At 40.7% G+C, this 27,162-nt stretch overlaps 1 protein-coding gene across 1 annotated transcript; it reads left to right on the top strand.

The window, feature by feature from the left end:
* Window positions 1-1,246: 1,246 nt before the first annotated feature.
* On the top strand, window positions 1,247-23,998 carry cbln1 (cerebellin 1 precursor). The gene is made up of 3 exons (XM_030424650.1): window positions 1,247-2,186; window positions 3,547-3,666; window positions 23,168-23,998. The coding sequence occupies exons 1-3, from the start codon at window positions 1,929-1,931 to the stop codon at window positions 23,363-23,365; spliced, it is 576 nt and encodes a 191-aa protein (XP_030280510.1). The 5' UTR covers window positions 1,247-1,928; the 3' UTR covers window positions 23,366-23,998.
* Window positions 23,999-27,162: the final 3,164 nt, after the last annotated feature.

The following is a 27,162-nucleotide window of genomic DNA, read 5'->3' as shown; positions in this document are numbered from 1 at the left end:
CCAGACTGCAGAGCATCTTGATTCCCCAGGCCATGAGGCTTCTAAACACACGGTTCCACACTCTACAAAATAGTTTTGTTTGTTTTCTGCTGTTTTACTCCTATGTAGCACAAAGGAGCTTAAGCTAAATTTTGTCTTTGCACTTTGGTAAAATGACAAATAAATTCACCTTGTAAGCATGTAAACTTTAAGCCTGACAAAATAACTATAAGTATATAAGTACGGTACACAGTTAGTGTGTTAGTGTGAAAACTGAAAAGCTGCTCAAAAGTACGAATATGGAATACTGACGCTAATAAAAGATGAAAAACAAGTTGCATTATGGGAAGCGTAGGATACAGTGGTTTTGGAACTTGTCCCAAGCGGGCTGTAAGTCAGGATGTCTTGTCCTCTGCTGCATCAAATTTCAACTCTAACACCGGGTAAACCCTTCTCATCGTGTTTGTGTGCCCCTGTTGGTGGGTTCCCAGTGGTCCTCATTTTCCACACTTTCTGCATTGCTGCAGCTTCTCATGGTATAAGGCTGCAGAGTCACAAAAAAAGCCATATTTTTCTAAATGATTGTACCCAAGCAAAGTGTCCGTTTTTGCTTGCTTGCAGCTTTAGTGAAATCCCTCTTCAAACATTTACATTTTTAGATTTTAACCTATCTCAATGTGTTATTCACACACACACACACACGCACACAAGAGTCCTTGCTGGTTGCAGAGCAGTTTCCCAACACTGTTTTCATACAGTCTTCTGCTTCACTGATGATGGTGATGCTCCTCCTCCAGGAGGACTGCCGCTGCCTTCTGTGGTTCACCTGTGAGCCGCTGAGAGGCAAAGTGTGTGTGTTTGGGTCGCCCAGCAAGGGGAGGGGGGAAGAAAAGAAAGGGAGCAAGAGATGAGTGTCATGAGTGACAGATTCAGTAGCATGGTATGTGAGGGAGGGAAATTAGATTGACATATAGAAAGAACGATAGATAGAACGCTAGAACGATAGAACGATAGATAGATAGATAGATAGATAGATAGATAGATAGATAGAATGAAAGAAAGTAGGAAAGAAAGAAAGAAAGATTAATAGATAGATAGATAGATAGATAGATAGATAGATAGATAGATAGATGTCAGAAACAAGGGGAGGGGAGAGCAAGGATGGAGCGAGGGGAGGGTAAGAGAAAGGGAGAGAGAAAGAGAGAGAGAGAGAGAGAGAGAGAGAGAGAGAGAGAGAGAGAGATAAAGTGGCGGGGCGGGAGGAGGGCGGTCGGCAGCAGTGATTGGAAAATATCGAAGACGCGCACGCGCTAATCCGATGATGGGTCTCCGTTACCGGGCTTTGTAAAAAAAAAAAGAAAAAAAAAGAAGGAGAAGAAGAAGAAAAAAAGAGTAGGACCAGGGCGGGAGGATCTTGAGCTCGCGCGCCGCGTCCCTTCCTCGCGAGCCTTTTGTGTTTGAAACTCTCATATCTCACATATCAATAATTCAAGCGCGCGCGAGAGAGAGCAGACGGAGCTCCCCCCCGCGCGCTATGAGTTCTGCTGCCTCGTCACTCGTCCAGGGCCCCTACGCACCACCGACTCCCGCTTATTGTGTTTCCAAGTGACAGAGACGCCGCTGAGAAGTGCGAAAAGAGGGAAAGAACAGGTAAAAAACTCGCGACTCGCCCGGAGACACGGAGGTGACATACTGGTTTTCGAACAAAAAGGAGAGGCGCCTAAAAATAACCCGTCTGGTTCCATCTCCGAAAGACTCCGCGAGGGACAAAGTGTGTGCTGCCGACCAATTAAACACCAAACACGGAGTGTTATCTAGTTGTAAAAGAAGCCTGCTCGCGGTCCGTCGTGGGGACACTGGGAAACTCTTGCTTCCTTACTTTCTGAGGGGAACAGACCCGCGGTTTGAGGCGTGAAGACGACCGAACAAGTTCACCCGTCTGTCCCGGTATGTTGGCGTTTTGCCTGCTGAGTGCCGTGTGGCTCGCGGCGAGCCCGGCTCGCGCTCAGAACGAAACGGAACCAATCGTCCTGGAGGGGAAGTGCCTCGTGGTGTGCGACTCGAACCCGACCTCGGACCCCACGGGCACGGCGCTCGGGATCTCGGTGCGCTCGGGCAGCGCCAAGGTGGCGTTCTCCGCAGTCCGGAACACCAACCACGAGCCCTCAGAGATGAGCAACCGGACCATGGTCATCTACTTCGACCGGGTAGGAGAAACAAATTATATCTCTCTTCTCTTATCTTCTCTTGTAAAAATACCAATAACAGAACAGAACAATCAAAGTCGCAAGCAGGTTAAGTTTATAACTGTTTGTAGTCAGTCTTGTCAGTTTAAAAGTCTGTTTTATTTCGACGGAACACCACCTGATGAAGGAATGATGTAGATCAGCGCACATATGAAGTTTCGAACGGTGTGTGTACTCCGGTGTTCAGTGTGTGTCGTGCGTTCTGCGTGATAAAGCAGTTATCAAATAACCGGTGGATGAGAGAGAACTGGAGCTATGTAGAAGAATGAAATATCGCATAATTTACAGAAGCACTAGAAAGAAAAAACATATATTTTTGTGCGCCGTGGAGCATTAAAATGACTTTTTCATTTTAGTTTTCTTCAGAAAACCCCCGCGGTAAAGGTCGAACTCTAGTCTGAAAGAATGTTGTGTTAAAACTCGATTAAAGCATGTTGAATGAGGCTGTGGATATCGGCTCCAGCGGCTGAACGTGAGCGCATCCGCATCTGGTGCACATCTGGCAACGGTCGCGTGGACAGCAGAGAGCAGCTCCATTAAAGATAACTCAAAGTGGAGCGGAAATGAATCCGTCTCCGCGACGATTCTTTTTATAGGTTTTGCATTTTCCAAAGTGGTCGGGTAAGTATAACCTGGTTGGCAATCCTTGTGAATATTTCAACTTTTCTCGAGCCGACAATACGGGATATGGGAGTTGACATCTCGCCAAATAATTTAGTAACGGCAGGTCGTGAGGGTGAGGTCCTACCCGCCTGCCGCTAAAGGTTAATTCACCCTCAAACTGCCGTTCAATTACACGCCACAGTTCGCATCCGTCCATAAAACCAGACATTTGGCTGCAGAAATGCATAATTGAGAATTTCATTTGAAAGATTGATTAAGTTCTCGTTTCCTTGCGCATAAAGTTTGGTAGTTCTGACAAGGGAGAGACAGAGAGAAAGAAAAAAAAGCCTGGATAAAAGCAGAGAGTTGTTCTGCTACAGCGGTGAATCTGAATGTGTGGTCCGGGACCAGAGGAGGGGCCCTGTGGAGCGCTGTATCAGAAAGAAAAAGAACAGCTCCATTTTAATTCCAGGAAATGTAAAGTAAGGACAGGTGGGATAAATATGTTGATTCCGTCCCAGAAAATTAGACTTAAATGAATAATAAAAATAATAAATGAAGATGCAGACTCTGCTTTTTCTCTGCTAATGTTGTGTGTTTGTCAGGATGTCCTCACAATAAATGTTTCATGCGAACACTGCGAGTGACAGAAAAAATAAAATGCAATTTTATCAATTAAATTCTTCCTTCCTTCCTTCCTTCCTTCCTTCCTTCCTAGGTTCTAGTAAACATTGGGAGGAATTTTGACGAGGAGAGAAGTAATTTCATCGCACCGCGCAAAGGGATTTACAGTTTTAACTTCCACGTGGTGAAAGTCTACAACCGCCAAACTATACAGGTAGCTCTTTTTATGTGCGTGCGTGTGTGTGTTTGTGTGTGTTGGCCCACCCACTCTGTCCCGCCTCATAAAAGTTGAATCTCAGCAGCACTGAAAGTCATTTTGTAGATGTTTGAGATGTCATTCCCGGGGGACGACTAGGCGGAGGCGGGCGTTAACAGATGAAAGCCCGCGCTCGCCACCCGCCAGCCCAATCATAATTAATCAATAGATGCACAGAGGACAGAGCCAAATCAGGCGCGTGCTAGCCAGCAGGGGGGCTGGGGGGGTGCTTGTGGTGAGTGCGAGAAAGGCCCCCTTCCTCCAGCACCATGGACAGCGTCGTTCCCTTCTCTTTCTCTGTGCCTGCCTTCATGAGAGCAGGCAGCAGGCTGACTCAGGTTTTTGATTATTCAGGAGATTAAAACATGAAGTACATTTTTGAACAGAGCAAACAGAGACAGGCATTTTTAATTTTCTCCCTAACACACACACACACACACGCTCACGTGGGCTTAATGTAGAAATAACATGTTTTCCACTTATTTGTTTCTCGCACACCGCCTGCAGTATGCCCCTTCCCAGCTCTCCTTTCATCCTAACAACTGGCTCTCACCACGCCTCAGATGCAGTCTCCGCATCCTTTTGATGTGTCAACTGATAGGAGGCACTTGAGCAGTCTTAAGCCCATTTTCTAGCATTTTACACGCACGTGACAGTGCTTTACAAGCCACACAGCGTTAATTACAATGTATCTCTTGCAAATTAAACTGTTGTGTAATTATGCTGTCGGCTCCCCGGGGCTTTGGCATTATGTTTTGCTACTTATACTTTATTATTGGAGTCTTGAATTAATTAGTATGGCGGTAGCACTAACAACAATAACAACAACAAGGAGGGCGCGCGGGCGATGTGCGAGGGGGGGAAAAGCTACATCAAGCCAGGGCGCATAATCCCAGTCAGCTTTGTGTGACTGAACGCAAATAGGCCGTGGATGGCAAACTTCACCCATGGCTGTGATTTAATTAAGTCCGTCAATGGTGATTATGCCTTTCACATCGCATTTACACTGTTGTTTGTGCTCTTTCCTCTGTATAAAACTGGAGAATGGCTCTGAGACGTCATTAGGGGTAAGACGGTAAAAGAGGGACTAAAAGGGAAAAACAGAGAAACTGTCATTTTGATTACTTCCACAACCAGACTTGTGAAAACATCACTCACGGGCAAAGTCCTGTTGGGTTAAACCCTCCAAAGCCCTCCACATTTTTTAATCATAACATTTCCAAACTGAATTTTTTAAACTTTATGTTAGAAAAAAACGAGTCGTGTCATGTTCCTGACACGAACACACATGCAGGTGTAGGTTGTCCTCTCTCCTCCGAGTGTGCAGCCTGTGCGCCGCTCACCTTCAACCTCTTCCACTCATCCTCCCATCCATCCGGCACATCTGCTGTGTTGAAAACTCCCACTGTTTGATTGCCTTAGAGGCAGCTACTGTGGTGCATGCGAGAGATGAGAGACAGCAGGGAAAGGGGAGAGGTAGGGATGGAGGGGATGGGCATAGAGAGGAAATGTTCAACAGTCAGAGGGACAAGGGAACAAGGAATAGAGGGAAGGATGTGAAAAGAAGAAAGTAAAGAGACAAAATGGAAAACGGGAAAGGCAAGGTGCAGAAATACGTAAAAAGAGGGCCAAGTTGGAGAAAAGCAAAGGATGGGTAGGAAGGAAGTAGAAAGAAGAGATAGGTGGACATGATGAGTAATTATTGATCAGTGGATGCTGGGTAGTTGTACAAAGGGAAGGATAAACAGTTTGTTCCAGCTCTCATCAGTCCTCTCCAGTGCAGGGCTCCATCTATCCATCTATCTGTGAGGGGATGTGGGTGTCAATAAGCCGCCACATGCCTACCTCTTCTCTCCGCTTTCCGCCTAGCAATTAAACACAAGTATTGCAAATTAAATACAGTGCGTTCTGTGATCTGAAGAGGGACTCCACCACACTAGCCAAAACACCACCCATCTGCTGTGCTCCTGTACTTCAACTAATGGTTAGCGTTCTTACAGTATTTATGAAAATCACTTCAAATTTACATATCAGACATGTCCTGTTGTGACAGAGTTTCATTTCATTTGCAACCTATTCCGACATGTCTCTATTTTCCTCACTTTGTATTTGAAAGGAAATTGAAACAGATGAATTTCATTTCTGTTTGTGAGCATCTCGTACCTACAGCTCAGAACAGAGAGCCTGCAGATCAGTAAGACCAACAATAAAAGCAATATTAGTGCTCAACAATGTGAGCTGCTCTCTGGATTGATGGGCCGGCTTTTAAAGAAAACATGTCTTTTTCCACATTTGTGTACTGTACTGTACTGTACTGTATGTTGGAACTTAATTTGAAGGATAAGACAGGGGTTAATGTTCCGTCTGTTAGAGTGCTTCACAGCAAGTCAAACCAAATCAAAACACAAGCAGACAGTCCTGTTATTACTAATCATCCTTTCACTGTTAAGTGGATGTTGGTATTATTTGAGAGTAGTGCAGTGGATCTGAATTTGAGAAAGATAATTGAAAGAGGAAAAAAAAATCAGTCAGGAGATTTGAAGCATGGAGTGGACTATTATAATACTGTTTATTGTCATTCAGCTCGATGAATAAGTGGTATTTTACAATGGTGTTTTGAGCATTCAGAAATGACATTTGTAAAGCCTAGGGTCATAGCTGCTCTGTTGGGGTGAAAGGCACACAAGGAAGACATCTGAAATGCCTCATGCTGTGTACGTATTAAACCTTTCATTTTCCTGTTGCGAGTAGAAGACCTAGAGGCACTGCTTCGAGCTGTTGATAGCAGGCTACTCTGATAATAAAAGATTTTACCTTTTACGTACTGCCCTTTGGGCTATAAGGAATATTTTTTTACGTTTGAACTCGCAGCAGTAGAATCCGTTCAGCTCTTTCATTGCCAGCCTAAGTTTTTACATTGGTTAACAATGCACCCATTTTTATTGTCTCATCTGGGTTACTGGGGTCAACCCATATTTTAATGAGATATTTCCTTCCTGAGAATTAGCAAGCTGAACAATCTGTTTCTAAATGCAACGTAATTGGAGTTAATTGGAGTGCATGAAGATTTTGAGTATTACCAAAATGCACCAATATATTTTCACTACAATTATGCCCTGCTGAAATCCAAATTTGTTTTGCATTAGGTTTGTCAAATATGTCTTGACTTAGTGCACTACATATGCTCTGATTTAAATGTCCTCTTTGTAAGACAGGTGATTATCCAGTCTTAATCCCAACTCATCAAATGTTCACGCTTTTGGTTGGTGGCGTCCCCCCCAACCAGCCCAAAGGGTCAGTATTTGGTGCGTTCAGAAATACAAAGGTTCAGTGTTCAACAGGTTGTATAAGACTCAAAAATCAACTGTCTGACAAATTGTACCTTTACTTAATCAATAGCCATTTGATTTGATATGCATATGAACATTTAGTAGTGGTAAAAAATGGAAATGAATCATGGTGGTATTTCTAAGCAGAATCTTAGAATAGACATATCAACATGTGGGTGGTAGGATATTCTGAACAGGACAAGCGAGGAGCATTGCCATAGTCACTGATTTCATTTCCAGGAAAGATATCCACAATGACTCCTGTAGTCTTTATTAGCTACCTGAAGTGATTGGCTGAAGTGAATTATATGAAGTAAATAGTATTAAATGGAGCACTGATGATTGTTTCACCACATGTGAACAACATAAAGACTCTGCAATTAAAGTAATTGACAAGGCAAGTGGATGCTTATTATACATAAATACAAACAAGCTTTCAGTGTAATTAATAGAGTTTTATTGTTTATATGATCTATAATGAATGCTGTGACTGTTAAGCCTGTTCCCTGATTTAAATGGCTATGGTGCTGTCACAGAGTGCTTACGCCGTATAAGCACAGCTTCATTTAAGTGTTGATGAATTCTGTTTTAAAAACACTGTTTAAAGATTGATAGGTGTATATAACCACTGAGACCTGGCTTTCCCTCCTAGACATCCTCCTCAGATATCATCAAACAGTTTATTTAATATTGTCTGATTCCCTATGCAGCCTTCCACTTCAGCCAACAGACTGCTAAACACCGGCTAAACACAAAAATAGCCAGACGAACACATACATTTATACACATATAATAATGTCAAAAAACAAACAAAACATCTGTATTTGTTAAGAGAGGATTTGTAGTTTTAATTTGTCATGGGCGATCATTGTGACCCTGCTGTGTCAGATTGGTGCATGTCGATATGTCTTTCCCCGTGTCTACGCAGACGCATTCATGTAACACTGTGTGTTGAGACTCACATCTCACCTACATGACCTGCAGTGTATCTTTTACTGACCTACATGGAAAGAAACAAATGTGACTCCAGTCTCCATGGGTCATCTTCACTGGTGGGCAGGACGGTGCTTCAGATCCTACTACTGAAATATGAAACTACTCGCTTAGTTTAGTGAGGCCTCATCGGTTGCAGCAGAGCCAGGGAAAATTAATGAGAAATGTCTCCAAGAGAATTAACATGACCAATAGTAAAATGACTGCATGCTGCCTGATGACAGTGACAGCAGCATGGAGAAGTTGGATTGACAATGTGTTACTTTGTAATTTGACAATGTTACTAGGTATGCATGATGGGTATTTTTCCACTGATACTGATAATGAATTATTACCTGCTTCCAATGGCCTGTACAATAAGATAACCAATAATTTCACAGTTAGAAAAGTTACTGACCTATAGTATATGCACCCCTGAGGGCTAGAAAGGCTAAGATGTAGTGAGCCAAAGTTGATAGTTTAATATTCCATAGCTCTGATAAGATTGTTATCCCTCCTCACAGAATACTTGTGGAACATGTATTGCGAATTGCAGAGGCGTTCTCTTCCTCTAAAACTGTGATCTCTCTAGTCTACATGGTGCAGCTATACCCAGGTGCAACAGTTTACTTCATGAGCGTGATAATGGCATGCGTCACATTTGATGTAATCATTCAAAATGTTGATGAAGGCTCTCAGTCATCCAGGTAATGGTTATTCTAAGTGCTGGATCATAGGCAACTGGACTTGTTTGAGTTTCTTGAAGATGTTTCACCTCTCTCTAGGGGCTTCTTCAGTTCTAACTAACTGGAGAGGAGTTGCAGGCTTTTAAACCCTGTGTTGGAGGTTACTTCATAATTACCTGGCGATGACCAGCAAAATGCCATCTACAGGTCACTCATAGAGGCTCAAAATCGATCAATTGTAATAATAATCATAATATTCTTGAGCCACTTCTGGTGACCAGCTTAATCATCTGTACACTCAGCAATCTATATAAAGTGTTTTGTCGCAGACAGAGGGAACTCTAAAGGTAAGGTTTACGTGTTTTTATATATTCATTTTTTTTCCAAAGTTGAAGTTAACCACCGTTAGAGCAGCTGAGACCTGCATGGGATTTTCAGATCTTTTAGACATCAAAAGTCAAAAGAAAGATCGGATAGAAAATAAAGGTAGAAATAATTTTGCAAAAAAATGATGGACTTGGACCAGGATCAAACGGTACAATGTATTAAAGGGATAGTTCATGTAACTTACTAACTCTTAAAAGTGTTATGTTGCACTGTTGATCAGGAAATCAGTCAAAGCAGTGGCATGAATGAAAGATCCTCTAAATAATTCTCAATCTACCAAGTCATTTTTAAAAATATTCTGCAGATCAACTCCTTATCTATCTCTTCTCTCAACATATGGCTTCAGAACAGAAAGTGGTTCTCTACACAGGAGTGATAAAAGATTCTCATCAGTCACATCGAAATTTGTGTATTTTTAAGTATGATCTATGGCCACCTCAGTAATACTCGTATGGTGTTTAAGACCAGCAGCTCATCTAAAAAAAAAAAAAAATAGTGCAGTGACAATGTGAGAAACATTGATATGTGTCACTACACTCCCAGCGTACCACAGCTGTGTGTTTGAGGGTAGTGAGGGACCAGCAGTGCAGTGATGTGTTGTACATGAAGGAAGTGTGAAACAAATGAGCAGCATGAAATATGCTATGACAAAGAAAAAAATAGAAATACAGTAGTTCCCCGCTGCTGGCTCAAACAGCGTTCATCTTGTACAGTGGAGAAGCAGGTAAATGAGAGGCGAGTCATAGAAACATAAATAAACACCTTATCTGTTCCTGTGTTCTCTTGCCTTTAAAACGATGGAGAAAACAGGAGGAAAAAAAATGGGATAACGGACCTGGTTTGTCTGCAACTGGCCAGAGAGACAGTATGCTGAGTGCTGTCGAGCACGTGCACACATGCGCACGCACACACACAGAGTCTGAAAGCCAGATGCTTGGTTTATTATTATCCCGTCAACCTGTGCTCAGTCTGCTTCAGTTTGGCATAACATTATAGAACTTGCTTGTGTGAAAGAGAGGAGGTGTGAGAGAAAGAAATCTTTGACTATTCAATGTTATTTAAAGTGAATTATGGCAAAGACCCAACAAAAGAAAGTCATCAGTACTGTAGAAATAGGCCAAAAAGAGAAAATCACATATCTTGCCAACTGCTCTTTAGGCTTTAATTTGATCACTAAGAATTTTCTTTGGATTCTTAGATCAATAATTACTGAAAATGTGAATATTTTATTGTTTTTTGAAGTCTAGGGAAACCTTATTTGAGTCTTTTTTTGTCATGAAAGCATTAGATGAGGTGGATTCACTGCATGACTGACCTAAATGCCTTTAAGTGTCTACTTTTGCCATTGTCATAGATGTCCAAATCTGTGTTTGAATGCTTTGTTTTTTTTATTTTGAAGAGGACGGAGATATTTCATCTGCTGCACTAAAAAAGAGGCAAGATAGAGATGGCATTTAATTAGTCTCAAAACCTGCACACATTGAAACGAGGTGCATACACTTGATAAGAACACACAGAACAGCATCAGTCCCGTACGCACAAATGTGTTACGAGCATAGGGCTGTGACAAGACCGAGTTTGACCTTCCCTATGTGCGTGCTACACCTGAACGCTCTTCTGTCAACTTGACTTTTGAGACCTTGAAGGCAGTGATGGAAAAATAGACAGTGGCTGAGGCTTCCCCTTCTGTTCTTCTGCCTAGCTGCTGCAACATCTAAACTATTGCTGGGTTGTTAAGAGCTGGAAAATCCGCCCAACATCTGCGTTTTTCTGGAGAGATCTTGTATATCAGCAATATGTCATGGAATTTTTTTTAATTTTTCGATCTCCCATGTTAAGTAGCACTTTTATCAGATCATCTCTGCAGTTCTGAATGGCCTTCAGAAGTACTGATGTGAACCTGGTTGCTTAGTTGTCAGTTTGGAGAACTATATGTTGTGTAAACTTCAGCTTCTGGTTCTCCACATCCTGTCTGGTAAAAAGTGTGCCTAAGAAAATATTGAGTGGATTTTGGGATAAAGGGAACTTCCACAGGGCTTTAGTGATTAAGCCCACCCACATATAGAAATAAAGGTCAAATGCTCCTGTGAATAATGCCTGTCGGTAGTTGTTGTTCTCAAGAGGCAATTTTGTGTAGATAGTACACAACATCAGTGGCTCGTCTCACAAAAGCCTACTCAACTAAAAAAGCAAGGTATTAATACTGAAAAAGATTGCTACGTGCTTCCTGTCAACTGCCAAAATAAAAGTATTCGAAGGCTTATTTTAACAAGTGATGCACAAGTGCCTCATGTATGTAAAAACAAACATGAGTGTGCATTTGTCAGGTTGAGTGCCTGTTTGATGAAGCCCCCCTATGCATTTATGAGCATTAGAGTAAGGATTTGTGTTAGGCTGTACAAATGAATGGCAGTCAATGTAATGTCCTAACGTGTGTTTGTGTCTACAACATGAAACATGCCTGGCAGGCAGTGTTGAAAGTGCAGAGAGCAGTTTGTGAACTCCAGCTTCGGTTCAGCCAAAGTATGAAGTTCTGTTAGTATTATGGTATGTCCTGACTTTTGTTCTCAAATGCCAGTTTTTTATAAAGTAATGAAACAAGGATAATATTTTCCTCAACACCATTTCTTTATTTGTTATTTTTTGTTGAAGAGAGTGATATAAAGCATTTCTCCTTTTTATTTTAGCTCAATCATAAGGTTTCTTTCTCTGAGCATCATATAATTAGTCCCTCTTGGTTTTTCGGTGTGATCGATGAAAATGCTATTAAAAATCATAGAACCATCTGCGCTCATTGATGTTCTCAACTGACTTATTTGAATTTTTTTTTCCCCTCTTGTGCTGTGGTTTGACGTCTGGTAACTGATTTTGAGTTTGCCTGTTTTGCCTTTCACTGATGAAGAAATACTGAGGGTGAAGGCTTTGCTCAGGGCTGTCCTCACATTAACGATGTTGTTCCCTGAGGCAATATTGATGCCAAGCAAATTATCTGACGTTTGTAAGATCTGTTTCGGTGTCCTGGTCTATGATGTGACTAGTTCAACTTCTGACCTTTGCTCTGGTTATCTCAATCTCTTTGCATCTTTTTAGATTTTTTTAATTAGTTACAAGCTGCTTTCCTTGAAACTCTTAATAGTCACTACAGTTTATACAACATATCTCATGCAAAGTAACAGCCCGTGCCGTGTTTGCACAGGAACACAGCAAATACCTGAACATTGTGCCACGGATGCAGTTTCTGCATAGCCATTTACACAGAGAACAATTGATTGTATAGGATGCTGTTCCTTATTGAATCAGATTGCTAAACATCCTTCTAGCTGAGAGATCAATTAACATTGGGTTCATTTGACAAAAAGCAAATAAAATTCTAAAACTTTGCTGATAGAGTTTTTTCATAGCAGACCTTTTCTACGGCAGATATTTTGACTCTATATTGCAGGAAGAAAACAGTCGTTACTAATAAAATGTATAAAGACTGAAACTCAAATATCACAATTTAAAACTAAAAGGTGAACCCAAATGCAGACACACAGGAGGCAAGATAGGGGAGAACAAAAAGTGAGTTTTAATTTCAAACAAAGCTGAACGAGTACAAAAACCAAGGAAACAAACGAAAAGAGTCCAAGGACCGAAAAACAAAACAGCAAAACAAAGTGCAAACTAAGAAAGGCAAAGTTCAAACCTAGAAGGAACTGGAAATCAAAATTCAAAATGAGACAGGAGACACAAGGAACTTGAGGGGGGTCATCATTTAAACACCAACAACGAACTGACAAAGAGCACATGGGGAACCAAGGCTTAAGTACGCAGACACACTGATGAAGGAACGAGGAACAGGTGGGGAGAGAGGAGGGCGGAGGACAGGTGAGATAATGAAGGAAAGACACAGAGGAGAAAGCATGAAGGAAACAGTACTGACAGACAGAGGGAGACAAACATGCAAGGAGGAAGGGGAAAAGACAGAGGAGACACAAGAGGGCAAAGAAACAGGACGCAAGACAAAACAAGACACAACACAAAGACATCGAATCAAGACCCATGACACTCAAGCAGCTAAATAGAATTCGGATATCAATAAATTTAGTATCCACATCTTTCCCTCTGTGATATGTCTGTACAGCTACCAATTTATAGCTTGAAACATATGGCTTGATCTGACTATATGGAAATACCAATACCAAGAATGACTTTATACAATGACAGCAAAATCAAGTTTTCTTCCACACACATCACCAACTAGTTTCAATGATCTACATCTATGTTAGACAACAGATAATCTTGGCACAAAGTAAGGCTCAAGGCACAAAGGGGTTGTATTTGGACTCTTAGTCATGGGTGTGTTTTGGCCCTGACGTGAAATTCACCAGAGTTTCATCTGCCGTTCCTTTTTAGAGCTAGGTACGCCAGGACCTGGCACATTGCTATTTAAACAGCAGCACTTGTCTGTGCGCAGGTGGGCACAAGCACATTTGCCACTTACACAACGTGGGCACTGGCATGAAGATGACAACTGTGCCAGTTAGAAACTGGCAATGACACTTGCACTGCACCACACACTGCTTTGCACCAGCAGTAAGATAAGGCCCTGTGACCAGGCTGTGATTGGGATATGGTTAGGTTTAGGCACATGAAACACTTGGCCAGGATTAGGAATACATCATCTCTTGGCCTAAAATACATGCTTTGGTTGCCACAAAACATGGATGGAGATATCACAAGGTCTAGTTAAGAACACCCATTTTAAAAAAAATCATTTTTTGTGACCACAAAAATGCAAGAAAATTGTCCCACGCTCTCCTTAATAGTATCCTGTGGTTTCGCACTTGCAAATGTTGAAACACAGTCTCGAACTGTGGTCACTGGCTTGGCAGCCTCTTCGCCTAGCTGTAATGCCACCACCATCCCCTCCACCTCCCAATATGAGAATCAGCTCATTAACGTGTAATGTGAATGTGATATGACACGTACAAATGTGAACGTATCAGTTCATTGCAAAAATAACTGCCAACTTTTCCTTCTGGCGACTCTGGCTGAAACTTCTGGTGTGAAACCTCTCTCAGCAATGCGACAAGTGAGTCATTTCTTTTGTGCCTGTCCAGTTTTTCAAAGTGAATTATAAAAATCCATTTACAATTTTCTGAGATTTCCTGTTATTAAGATTCACATCTGTCACAGTCCACTGGCAGAAGCAAAGAGGCTGCAGCTATCACTGCAGCACTAATTTAGGGATGAGTAAACTAGAAGACTGACTGACCTTTGTTTGCAATAGCACTCTCTGAATGGAATTGAAAAATACAGTTCTCAAAGGGTCACGGAATCTGTTGTATTGCCATTGCTTCATACAACACATCTTGTATTGTAGGTTGTCTTGTTAATCTCTGTCATGACAGAGCATCAAACAGTTGGTTGTAGGGTTAGGGTTAGTAGGTAGTAGTAGTAGATTGAAGGTTTGCCTTTCACCAGACACTGTACACAAACATCTCCTTCATATATTTAGAATATACAACATGTTCACCACCTCTTCTTTTTATGTACAGATTTTGCCCAAAATGGAAAAAACTGCTCAATAGTAATGGTTACAAAACACGGCCATGGTCCACAGAGAGCTGCAGGGTGGTATTTGCATTTCTGGATTGTACTTGTAGTTAGTGCCACAATATCTGAGCATATTTGCTTACAGGGTGCACAAGCAAAGAACAGAAATGTGAGAATCAAAACCACCAAATAAACAGAGTTGACCTACATAAAGTCTCCTGGCCAGCACAGATGTTCCCGATTCTAATAATGAGCAGCAGCATTATCCCAAAATGCAAAGCACGTTACGAGAAACTAATTTACCCATTGAAACCAGTGGCAGCAGGTGACTGGTTGTGGGTAATTAGGATTTGTAGCCAGTATCATCAGATTTACATGTAGATCCCACAACATACATAAGAAAAGTAGCACTACTACTACTTAATCCCTTAGGCTAATAACTTTATTGATCATCATTTGCCAGAAGTTCCACTATTTCTGCAGTACCTTCACCAGGGGGCCCCTTTAACATTAAAGGTGCAATATGTAAGATTTGTAGTTGAAACTATGTAAGGGATAATGCATAGAATGGCGGTCATTATTGGGAGAATAAGTCCCGGACCCCGACGCAAAGCGGAGGGGTCTGATTCGTCCTGAAGGGACTGCCGTTCTATACATTATCCCACTTATTACACAGTTACTTGCCAACACGAAAAAAAACTTGACAGTTTTTACAATTTACAATTTATTTATTACCGTTCATAGTGTTTTTCAGCGGAGAAATATAGTTCTCCAAACCGACGCCGTTTCGCTTCTCCCTCTTCACTGCTTTCCTCTCTTTTTCTTTTCTTGACCGGTGACGATCACTCAGCCTTTTGCCAAGAGTTGAAATCACTGTATTTTCCAAAAATGTTAAAGTTAATGTGAAACTCATCCATACTAGTGGCCTAGGAGTACGGTTTTTCCAATATGAAGTAAACTACAGATCAGCTGACGTCGCTGAGCGACCGAAGACGCTGGGGTGATAAGTGACCGGACTACTTGCGGAGGAAAGATTTTAGAGCGCTGAGTGCTACGAAATACATGAATCAGAGGCAAAAAGGCCACTTTCCTTGATGACGGTCAAATATGCTTTTTTTGATTTGTTAGTTTTGATTTTGATTTGTCTCTGCCAATTGTAAATAGTTATGATATCACTTTGTCTAAATGGTTGGAGAGTGTGTGTGCTTATTTGTATAATTACTGTTATTTATCTATATATGTATATATACATAGATATATACATATTGTTTGACTATATTCTTTGTCTGTAATGTTGATTTGCACCTGTATTAATTTAAAAAAACATGTTACATGTTGCACCTTTCAGTAGGTGGTATGCCTTAATTGCGAAACATCAGAAAGAAGTAGTGTCAATGCTAGTGAGGTTAGTATGACATGTAAGTACCCTGTCTTTCAACCACTGATACCAGTGTTTTTTTCCCAGGGACACTTCTTGATTGAGGTTTGCTTTTTGCTGTATACCCATCTCCTGAATGACCCTTCAGTAACTTTGCTACTTACTCGAGAAACTTTCAGTAGAAGAAGCTTGTCCATTTTAAAGACAGAGGGTGTGACGGGCAAAGACAGATGCACTATTATGAATGTATCCATCACCACGTCTATCTACAAAAGTCTGTAAGAGAGAGCTCGTGGAAAAATAAAAAAAGAGAGAAGGGGAAAGAGAGGCTTAAGACGTTCAAGTAAAGAAAACAAAGAAGGATCTAGGGAGGAAAGAAATGGATGGAAATGAAAAAAGGGAAAAAAGAAAATAAGATGTAGAGAAAGTGAGGCAAACAAAAAGAAAAGGAAACTAGGATGAAGACGGAGAGGAGTATCATTGTCACGTCAAGAGAGTCGACTGGACATGAATTGATGATGCAATAACAGGATGTCATCATGTCGTTGGCATTAAGTGCTGCACTGAGACGTCAGCCAACTTCTATTTACATATCGAACCTTCTCCACTCCATTTCACCCCTTTCCCTCTTTTTATGTGTCCTCTTTCTGCGTCCTCTCTCTCTCTCTCTCTCTGTCCGTTAGTCTGCTCATCTCTCTGTTACTCAGCCACTTAATTGGTGCTTATGCATTAATGAATGCAGATCGATTGCGCCCTGACACAATGTGCAGCCCTATTATCATGCTCTTATATTTATGGGTGGTAATTGTAAGGGTGTAGTTGACAGTGTGTGTGTGTGTGTGTGTGAGAGACAGAGATTGTGGGAGGGGGTGGCAGACAGCCGCACACAGGGAGAACCAACCCACACATGTACTTTATTCTTCACAGGTGTGTGTGTGTGTGTGTGTGTGTGTGCGTGCGTGAGTGTGGTGACAAAAGTGTCATCCCTCTAAAGCCACTGTCACAGCGTTATTAGAGCTATACATCACTGACACACACCACACACACTGACCTAGTGTGGCTGTGTGTGTGTGTTAGAGAGAGAGAGGGAGGAATGAAGAGATTTAAAATGCTTTCAGACTTGCACTGTTCTTCAAATGCTCTGTCAATTTGACACCTTGACATCACGTTTGATGTCATTTTTCCTTAACACCGGAAGTGCCAGAATTCCATAACTAGTATAAGTTCTGCTGTCCAGTGAAGGGCAGCAGAGCAGAGGTCACCTGCATCCACCGTTCTGGATGATCTGTCACCACCGAAAGTGGCCATTTTGTGATGGTAGACAATGATAGTTGCCAGGCACCATGATGCATATCCCACCGCGTGAAAAAGTGTCAGTTTACCCACAGCAAAATCAGTGTGGTCCAAGAGACCGCCTGCGGCTGAAATAGGTAAAAATAGGTAAAAATTAATTAATATTTATTTTTTATTTTTTTTCCTTTTGTGTAATTTATTTGAAATTAAATAATAATACTGTCACTATGAGTAAAAGTCAGACACTAGTAGCATTGTTATTTTCAATTTAAATTTAAACGTCACTATGGAAAATTCCCACATTGCTTGGTTTCGTGTAAAAGCTGTCACATTGCCAGGAAAATACACAATTATGGACTCTAATCAGACTTATAACAAAGTTAAATGCTGCATTTTGATCACAATGATCTTTGTAAAGTATCTTATTTTACTTTGAAAAAGGGGAGCCCAAAAATTCAAACTTAATCGTGAGCCAAGAGCCAAAAGCAAACATTGATTGTATTGTATTGTTGTGATGCAAAAATTGGAACTTGGATCCGAAATGGCCCTTATTGACTGAGCTTCTGCACAAAGTGTCACTCTCCTGCCATGCCCACATTATGAAAAACAATGAATAATTATGGATCCTTTATATTTTAAGAGCATTTTTACCTAATAAAAAATGGCATAAACAGTGGTTTATATTATGGTTTATATTTATGATTTTTTTCACTGGAAACATCTAGCAGGCTAAATCAAACCTTATGGAGGGCCTAATTCGGCCCACAGGCCTACTTTGGGCTGTCCTGCCCTGAAGAAGGCTTGTAAGCTACTATACTTTTGTGAAAAAAAGAACTGCTCTGCCTACTGCGTGCACCAAACTTAACAGTGCAGCTTGATGGAATCATACAGTAAATAATCCTTGCTTCCTCCATGGCAAAAGCAAAAAGATCACTCCTAACAGTGCCATCTTGTTTTTACATAGTCAATGTGGCACTCCTGTGCAACAGAGACTTTTGTGCTGAAGCCAGAAAGCCATTACTGTAACTGACAGAGGAGCGCAGCGATGATACAGATTCCAGCTCTGACTGGTGCTTAAATAAGCAAGACAACAATGGAAACCTGTTTAAATAATTGAGTGAAAGAAAGAGAGTTCATGAGTGTGAGGAAGAAAAAAAAACGTGGATTCGGGGGGACTTTGCAAGTGCAAGTTCCACATGAGTGACTTGGCCGAACGGTCGGGTAGGTGAGAGGCTGGATTTTGCCTGCATTGTTTGTGTGTGCGTGCGTGTGTGTGTGTGTATCTGAGGGTAACAGAGTGATGTAGTGATGCTGGCTTTTCTTTGTCTGCTGTGTCTGTCTCTGTTGAAAGCATTACATGCACACTGGACAGGAACCACACACACACATCCCCCCACAGTCTCCCTCCTCTGTCTGTGTTTCCTTCCTCTTGGTTATTCCCCCCTCCTCTCCTCTGTCGTTGACTCTCTTTTCTATCGTCTTACATATATCCATCTATGCTAGTGTCTCTTAGTTTCACCTGTCTCTTCCCTCTTCATTTTATGTCTCTGTTCTCCATATCCGGAGGCTAAGATGGAGTCTTTGCTTTCCCCCGTCTACATACACTTTTTGGCCAAAGTGTCCATCATGTGTAATTGAGGAATATTGGGCTCAGCTTGACATTTTGGGTAGGGGAAGAAGGACATGGTATTTTTAGACTGGCCTCCTTTAAGTCTTTCTGCTTGATTTGTTGCAAGAAAGAGGTGAATGTCATTTATGTCCGAGTCTGCTTTTTACACAAGAGTTACTTATAAGGGGCGCTATGCAGTTTTTAAACTCAAAATTCTTATATATATAACTAAATGAGATGATAATACAAAGAAATACTTATTTTTTCCAATAAGTGAATAAACAAGTTGTTCTCAGAGGAAAAAAAACTGTCCCCAGAACACTGTTTGAAGCTAGAAAGGTGGCAGGGTCCGCCAAACACAGACAAAGTGAAAGAGTATGACAGTGTGTTGTCCTTTAAGGTCAGTTTGTTTATTCACTTTATTTAGTCATGCAAAAGAAGAGATTTTGTTTAATTAGTTTGTTTAGGCATAAAAATCGGTCAGTGAAGATGTTTCCCCTCTGATTAGAAAACCACACTGTGCACCTTTACCTGCTATAATTCAGCAGTTATCAAACATAACTTCAGATTTGAAAGAAGTTAGATTGAGAATCATTTGAAAATGATTTTTCCTCCCAAAACACATCATCTCCCTCACTGAGTGAAGTGTCTCATTAAAAGTGTAATGTTTGTAATTAATCAAGGTGGATCCTAATGAAGCAGTGTTTTTACTGTTAGAAGCCTTCACTAATTACTGCAGTTACATTAAAACTGGTGCACTTGGCTGGTGTTGTATTGCTGGTCTGAGTGTTATCATTATTGTTTTGTCCTGGGAAATTATTGCTCTATGTAAAAATCCGAATATTGTGCATTATATATGTTTCAGCAGGGGATAAACTACAAATGCACTGAAATTTTCACTGCAGCTGCTTCAATAATGAAACTTTCCACAAAATATTCCTCCAGTTTAATTCCTGAAATGTACTTTAAAGCTGTTGCGAGAACAATGTGAAACTTGTTGCCATGAGTGACCTCTCCTTGTCCAGGAACAGTGATTTATGTCACTGTAGCGTGGTCTAGACTTCAGAGAGAACAGCACATGGATCAGAGGAGGGAGTAAGAAACTGTCAAACGGAAAAGTTTGAAGTTGAACAAACATGGACGAGGAGGATAGTTATTTTCCCCACAGTGCAAGATGTGTTCAACAGTAGTGGAGTTCAGGTCAGACAGCCCAAACAAAGATCTCTCATCACATATAGAGTGACGCCTCCTCTGCCTCAAATTAGCCTCAAATGGCTACTGTGCATAAATATGTACGTGTGCATAGATACTGAGAAAATGCACAAAATCCTCTTTCACTAAATTTGTTTGGATATAACCAACTTCATTCTCAACATTATGAAATTTGAGTGTGTCCATGACCTCTGCTTTCCATCCAAATAATAAAATAAAACTTTAAGTATAGTCTGAGTGTTTTCATCAAATTCATAGGCCGGTTGTTCAGAGCGACACACACGCACACAGGCACTCACACGCATACCGTCTGAGTCACTATGTTCAATTTGCTATTAGGAGGAGTGCCTGGCCAGGAGAGCTCTTGACTCTGACAGGCTTTCCATCTGCTGCACGCACACTCACACACGCATGCACACACACACACACACACACGCACACGTCCTCTCTCGTTCTCCTGACCATTTGGTAAAATGAGATGGATAAGTGTATAATTATGGGATGTTGATGACTGTGTTCCATAAGTAAGCATCAGTTTTATAATTATTTACTTCCAGGGTGTAGAAAAGTATTTTGATGTTTATACTCAGAAGATGAGTCATAAAACTCCTGTATGCTGTGTAAATAATGAAAAGAAACAAATGCATTGCAATCACACAGGGGCACAATGTGTGATTAAGCACTGTCACTATAGACTTTTTAAATAACACTTTGTTGTCGTCGTTTATACAATGGTAAAGACAAAGGACTACGCTGAGAAAGAAGCTCTAGATTGTGAAGCAGATCGTTTGAGTAACATTTTTATGCTGGCTGATGTAAATTATATTTAATTTGTATGTTGTGTCATCACTGATTTGGCATGAAAGCCCCTCTAGCATATGTTTAAATAGGAATCAGTGGTAGGATTACAGGTGGTAGACATGAGAACAACAACATGAGTCCTTTAAGCAAATGTCTCAAAAGAGGTCAGGTGGCGTTATCATGAAGTCCATGTAGGGAGGAGACCATTGTGGATGGATTTGTCAACAAAGCATCAGGTATAGGAAACATTGTAGCATGTACATGATTGTTCAGTAGGAGAACAGCAGAAATTTTAACTCAAACCACTCACCGCCTCAGATCAGAAAATGCTTCTCCGTGTGAACGTGGACCAACAAAAATATTTTGTTGTTTTTAATCTGGAAGACTATTTGAATACAATGGACATTTTTACTTCAGCATCTCCCTATGTACAGTTTCTACAGTGTTTCCAACAGTATGGCTTTGCACCTGTGGCGGATTCCACTTAGCTGCATTGTTAGATTTGGTAGTAATTAAGAGTAGAGCAGAGCAGTTCTTTAATTTCGACATTGTACCAAACTCAAACTGCTTTACAAAGATAACTATGATCAGAGCGAGACTCTGTGTCTCCTGATCCTGATGATTTTGCTGGAGACACGACAGCTTTTATACATACCTGAGCAATGTGGAAAATTTCCATAATGACACTCACGGAAAAACATGGTGTCAAAATGTTGAGAGACAACAGTGAGAGTCTGAAAGTCGTTCTCTTGGATGGATTTGAAAAAAAAAAAAAAACAGTATGAAATTCTAACACAGGTTGCCAAATATTCTTGGGTGGCAGTAAATACACCTGGAAGGCTGGTTCATGTAAAGTCTATGTGTGTGAAACACTTGTATGTGCACAGCCTGATGGAGTTTTGGGACACAGTTGAACATTCGAGTGACCTTAGTTTGTTGTTTTCCAGACATTTTTGTCGGATCAGCAATGCATGAATGGCTTGTGCTTTTTGCTACCATTATAGAATTTTATACTCTTTAAGAAATTATCGCATTTAATAATAAACCCTACATTTATAAAGCCAGCTGACATAACTGACTCACAAATGGTTTGTATATTTTCCCCTGCCTGATGCAGACCCAAATAGCAAATTTGTGTTGGCCAAGATATTGCCCACACAAGATACGTTCATCTGGCCCACATACCGTGTGGAATGATGGCACTTGAGCTGTCTGCTATAGCATCGCCAGATGCCAGCTACGAGTGAACCAAGTAAACCAGATATGGCCCAAATCTGGGCAACAGCTCATTCTATTCTGGTGGGCTGGATCTGGAGTTGGTCCAGTTTTGGTTTATTTGGTCTCCTCTTGGCTGACATTTGGCCAAGAGCAGATTGCCCAAGTGCCATAGTTCCATGCAGTATTTGTGCTGGAGGATGATGTCTGGTAAATTTTGCAATCTGGGTAACACATATCATGTAGTCATAGTCTTGTAATTTACAACTAGCCCTAAACAGCTGAACACAAACCCTGTTTGGTTTCTCTTTCCTTAAGAGGGTACAGTGAGTTTCCTCACAGGAAGGCTATAATCTCACAGGTCTTATAAGGTGTGATCTGGCATAAACAGACATTTCTCCAAAATTCATTTCAGTTTGTTTTAGCGCTACATTGGTGCCAGGGGTGGCATAAAAACCTTTCTCAGTGAAGCATCCCGGGGAAACAAATCCAGGCAGCGCTTGTATTTCTGCTGTTGCTCAAAAGAGAAGTGATGAAAGCCGTTGTCTGGTGTGTACGTTGGCTGGCCTGGAAAGGGAGAGGAAGCATCACTGACAGCTACTTCGCTTTGTAAGAAGAGGATGTTATTCCCCCACTGAAACATTTGTTGAGTCAGACAATGTGGGTTCTGTGTGTCTTTGTGTGTTTGGATGTCTGCCAAAGTCATTGTAAAATCTTTGCCATGTGGTAAATGAAAAAAAAGAGGTACACATGATATATTTGATAATGTGCTGACTGCACAGCACAAAGTCTTTCCACGCATATATAATATTGTGTCATCTATCATAACCACATGCATTTCTGCATGTTTCTTAGTGAAAGAATGTAAGGATTTTAAAAAATCTTGCAGCTCAACTTCTAAGTCTAAAAATATACCATGAAAGCATCATCCTGAAATGTCCCCACATTTCCCTGTTTGTATGGGTGAGTGTCTGTCAGCTTTTTTCTCTTTTGGCTCTTTTATATTTGTAAACTGTCTGTTCTCTTCTGCCTTATCCAGGTGAGCCTGATGCACAACGGCTGGCCGGTGATTTCAGCGTTTGCTGGTGACCAGGATGTGACGCGTGAGGCGGCCAGTAATGGCGTTCTGATCCAGATGGAGAAGGGAGACAGGGCCTACCTCAAACTGGAGAGAGGAAACCTAATGGGAGGATGGAAATACTCCACCTTCTCCGGCTTCCTGGTGTTCCCCGTGTAGAGAAGTAGAGGAAGAGGAGGAGGAGGAGCAGGGGTGGAAACGAAGGAGGAGGAGCTGGTGGCGGACGGCGAGCGTGACGACGATTGGGTAAAGGATGACAGAGGAAGAAGAGGGGCATGGGAAAGAGATTTGACGTGAATAAGATGGAGATGGGAAAGAAAAAAAGAAAAAAGGAAGGAATGTGACAACAGACTCTGTTTGGGACGCTGCAGAGGGAGAAGGGAAGAGGAAGGATGTGAGGTGTGAGAGAGTTGTAAGAGAACGACACAGAACGATTGCACAAGGGTAAAATGAGAGAGGAATAATGAAGCCAGTACATTAAAGTGTATGGCCAGCTTCTTCACTTCCCTTCCTCCTTTCATCCATCCTTTCATCCATCCTCTCCTCCCTTTGTTTTCTCTGTGGCTTGACTGCAGCTTTGGACAGCCAAAACTTTTTTTATTCTCTGCTGAAAGACGCAATTGATCATTTATATGTTCCAGAGTGTTCTAAAGCCCAAGTGTAACCCCCCCCCCCTTCCTCCACAATCATTCATTCAGTCATTAATTCATTGTCCTCAACATACGCTTTGAAGAATGTTTCTTGAAGAACTGCTCTCCCATTTACTGTGGCCATATGTGTAGTTTTTCTTTTTCTTTTTTTTTTTTTTAAATGCTAGACATAAATTGCACTGATTTTGGATCAGCCTCTACCCCAAAGCCAAACTAGAAATTTTTTATAGGGGAAACACTAAACTCTGATCACAAAATCAGGAGCTTCAGACTATTTACATTCCCTTAGGCTGTGTTTTATAGTACACTTTGTTCTTGAAAGAGACATCTGTTTCACCCCTATTCTACCCATTTCTCCTACTCTCTGAAATCAATCCAAGCACACCACGACCCTTTTCCTATTTCCTGTCTTCTTTGACTTCAAATCAGAGGACTTGACTTCTCACAACATCTAGCTAATGCCAACAACATGCTCACCAGCTATGAGCATCAAACTCAAACTTATCTGGTGTCAACCCTGTCAACCCTGGTGTGACCTGTCTGTGGCTGACAGTACAACCAAACTGACAGAATAAATGCTGGGGACGTACGTTTCTGCAAACCATGGATATGTTAAAATGTTTGATACATTGAATTGCTGCGCTTCCTGATGTTGCATCTTTACGCTTCTTTATGTTCACTTTTCAATTTAATGTTGTGACAGCGCTGAACTTACGATCTGGTTACGCTTAGGTACCAATGTTTTTCGTCTACCTGGTTCTGTTTCCACGAACATGGCTGGAAATTGTCCTGACGTCTTGTCAACGATATCCAATGGTTTCACACCTTCAGAAATTGAAGCATCGTCTCAAACAGTGGTCTCAGAAAGAATATCCAGTGGTTTCATGCCTTCAAATGTTTAAATTCTGTCTCAATCATATCCAGTGGATTTCACGCCTTTACATGTTAAAACCCTGTCTTGAGCAGTAGTCTCTCGATAAAATATCAAGAGCTTTCATGCCTTTAAATCTTAAAACACTGTCTTAAGACATGATAAAAAAAGATGTAATGGTTTCTTGCCTTCAAATGTAGGAAATGCCAGCTCAGACAGTGGTCCTAGTATGGTTTCACACCTTCATATGTTTAGATGTCATCTCCAAGTCTGGTTTCATGCTACTCAATCCTACTCCTGAAGTAAAAATCAAAAATCAGGTCATATAAATGTAAGGTCAACATAACAAGACTCGCATTATAACAATGTGTTTTGCATATATATATATATATATATATATATATATATATATATATATATATATATATATATATATATATATATATATATATATATATATATATATATGCAAAACATAATTAATCGCATTTTGTCCGTAGTTAACTCGTGATTCATCACAAATTAATCGCAATTTTTTTGGAACATTTTTTTCTGTTCTAAATGTACCTTAATGTAGTTTTTTCATGTTCTTAATACTTTTAACAACATAAGAAAGGGCAAATATGCTTGCTTTATGAAAATGTTAATTCAACACTTCAAATCATGCAGGAAATTAAAAGGCTCAAAAAATATCCCCTTACCCTAAATGGGATCAAAAAATGGTGATGTCTGCTTTTGGCAAGGGGGGCGGTGGGCTATCTGTATCTGCCATGTGTTTGGCTTGCAAATGATATTTGAGACGCGACGTACTTCAATGGTAACTCATTTCATGTCGACAGTAAGTTCAGATAACTTTTGTCCTATCGACTGAACCATCTGGCAGTGTTTTGAAAGTGAATTTGCTGTTCATAAGTCCCTTCTCCATTTCCTTTCACTTTCGCTTTTCAGTCCACCGTGTTTTGCCCGAACGCCAACCCTGCTTCTTCTTCTTCTGATTCCCTTTCTTATTCTTCTGCCACCCTCTGGATCAAGACTACAGATGCCACTGACGGCCATGAATCAAACAATGCGCGTTTCTTTTTTTTTATTACAGAGCGTTAATCGCGCGTTAAAAAAATGAACAGTGTTAAGAGGATGTTGCGTTAACGAGTTATTAACGCATTAACTTTGACAGCCCTGATATATATATATATATATATATATATATATATATGTGTTTATATGTATATGTATATACTTATGAAATGTACAATTTTAACATATCCGTAAATTGCAGAAATGTATGATTCCAACATTTATTTTCTTTGGACTGGGTTGGACACTAAAAAAGCTAACACAACAGTTGACACAACAAATGTACTGACTCATGCAAATAAGCAAACTATCAAACCATTAATGTATGTTCGTTAATGCCTCCTTATACACTACTAACTTGCAACAGCAAATACACTTTAAAAGGAAGGTATTGCTGCCCAAAACACATTCTCAAACAGTATAATCAGGAAACATGAATCAACACATTAGCCAAGTCATTGATCCTGATACTCAACATAACCATACAATAACTGCACATACATTTTTTTGTGGTTGAGTTCACGTACTCACAGGATTTGGTTAAACTAAGGAAGACATCATGGTCTCAACTAAACTAGCAAGAACAGCTGTATTTCCACAGCGTAAACAAATTGTGAACACAGCATTGACAGATTGTCATCTTTAAAGTTGACATGGTGAACAAGACCGTGTTGGTTCCTTACACATCCAAGCAGTCAGAGAGAAACCTTAATACTGAGCGTCACATTTCTGTCTGACTGATGAATGTAAGCCCAATATTTACTCTATTACAGCCCAGAAACATCTGACTCCAAACCAGCTAAATGGTCCACTCTCTTTACCACCTAGTCGCTAACTATGTCTGTTTACCATTTGGTGCTGAGCATGTGGTGTAAAGTGGGCCATTAGAGCTGTTAAGCTAAAAATGACGCAATGAGAGAGATGAGAGTGAACCAAAACAGTAAAGATGTGGGCTGGACTGTTAAACAGTTTGCTGTAGGTTAACTATTTGTCACATCTTTTTCACAATATCATTTGATTTTGGCATTAAGGCAATATCTAAAACAGCTGCTTTACATATCAAAAAAGTCAGAGCTCCCGAGTGATAAATAAATGTAACACTTCCTACACATTATCATGGCAGCAGTTATTTTTCTGTACAAATTGTAATTGGGAAAACAAATTAGTATTAAATACTTGTAACTAGCTAACTGAATTCTGTTGGGAAACCTGATGATTTAAATTGATAAAGCTCTGTGAAAGCACCATAGAAAAGTGTATAACACAGGTTACAACAGCAGGTATTTCAGATAGATGGATACATGTACATGTCATAAAACGTATCTAGTCTCCAGTCATGTGCTCAACTGTGACTATCCTGT

The sequence above is a fragment of the Sparus aurata genome, chromosome 8 (genome assembly GCF_900880675.1).
Source record: "Sparus aurata chromosome 8, fSpaAur1.1, whole genome shotgun sequence".
Classification (NCBI taxonomy): Eukaryota; Metazoa; Chordata; class Actinopteri; order Spariformes; family Sparidae; genus Sparus; species Sparus aurata.
The sequence above is the reverse complement of the archived record's forward strand: the minus strand, read 5'-3'. Positions and strand labels throughout refer to the sequence as shown.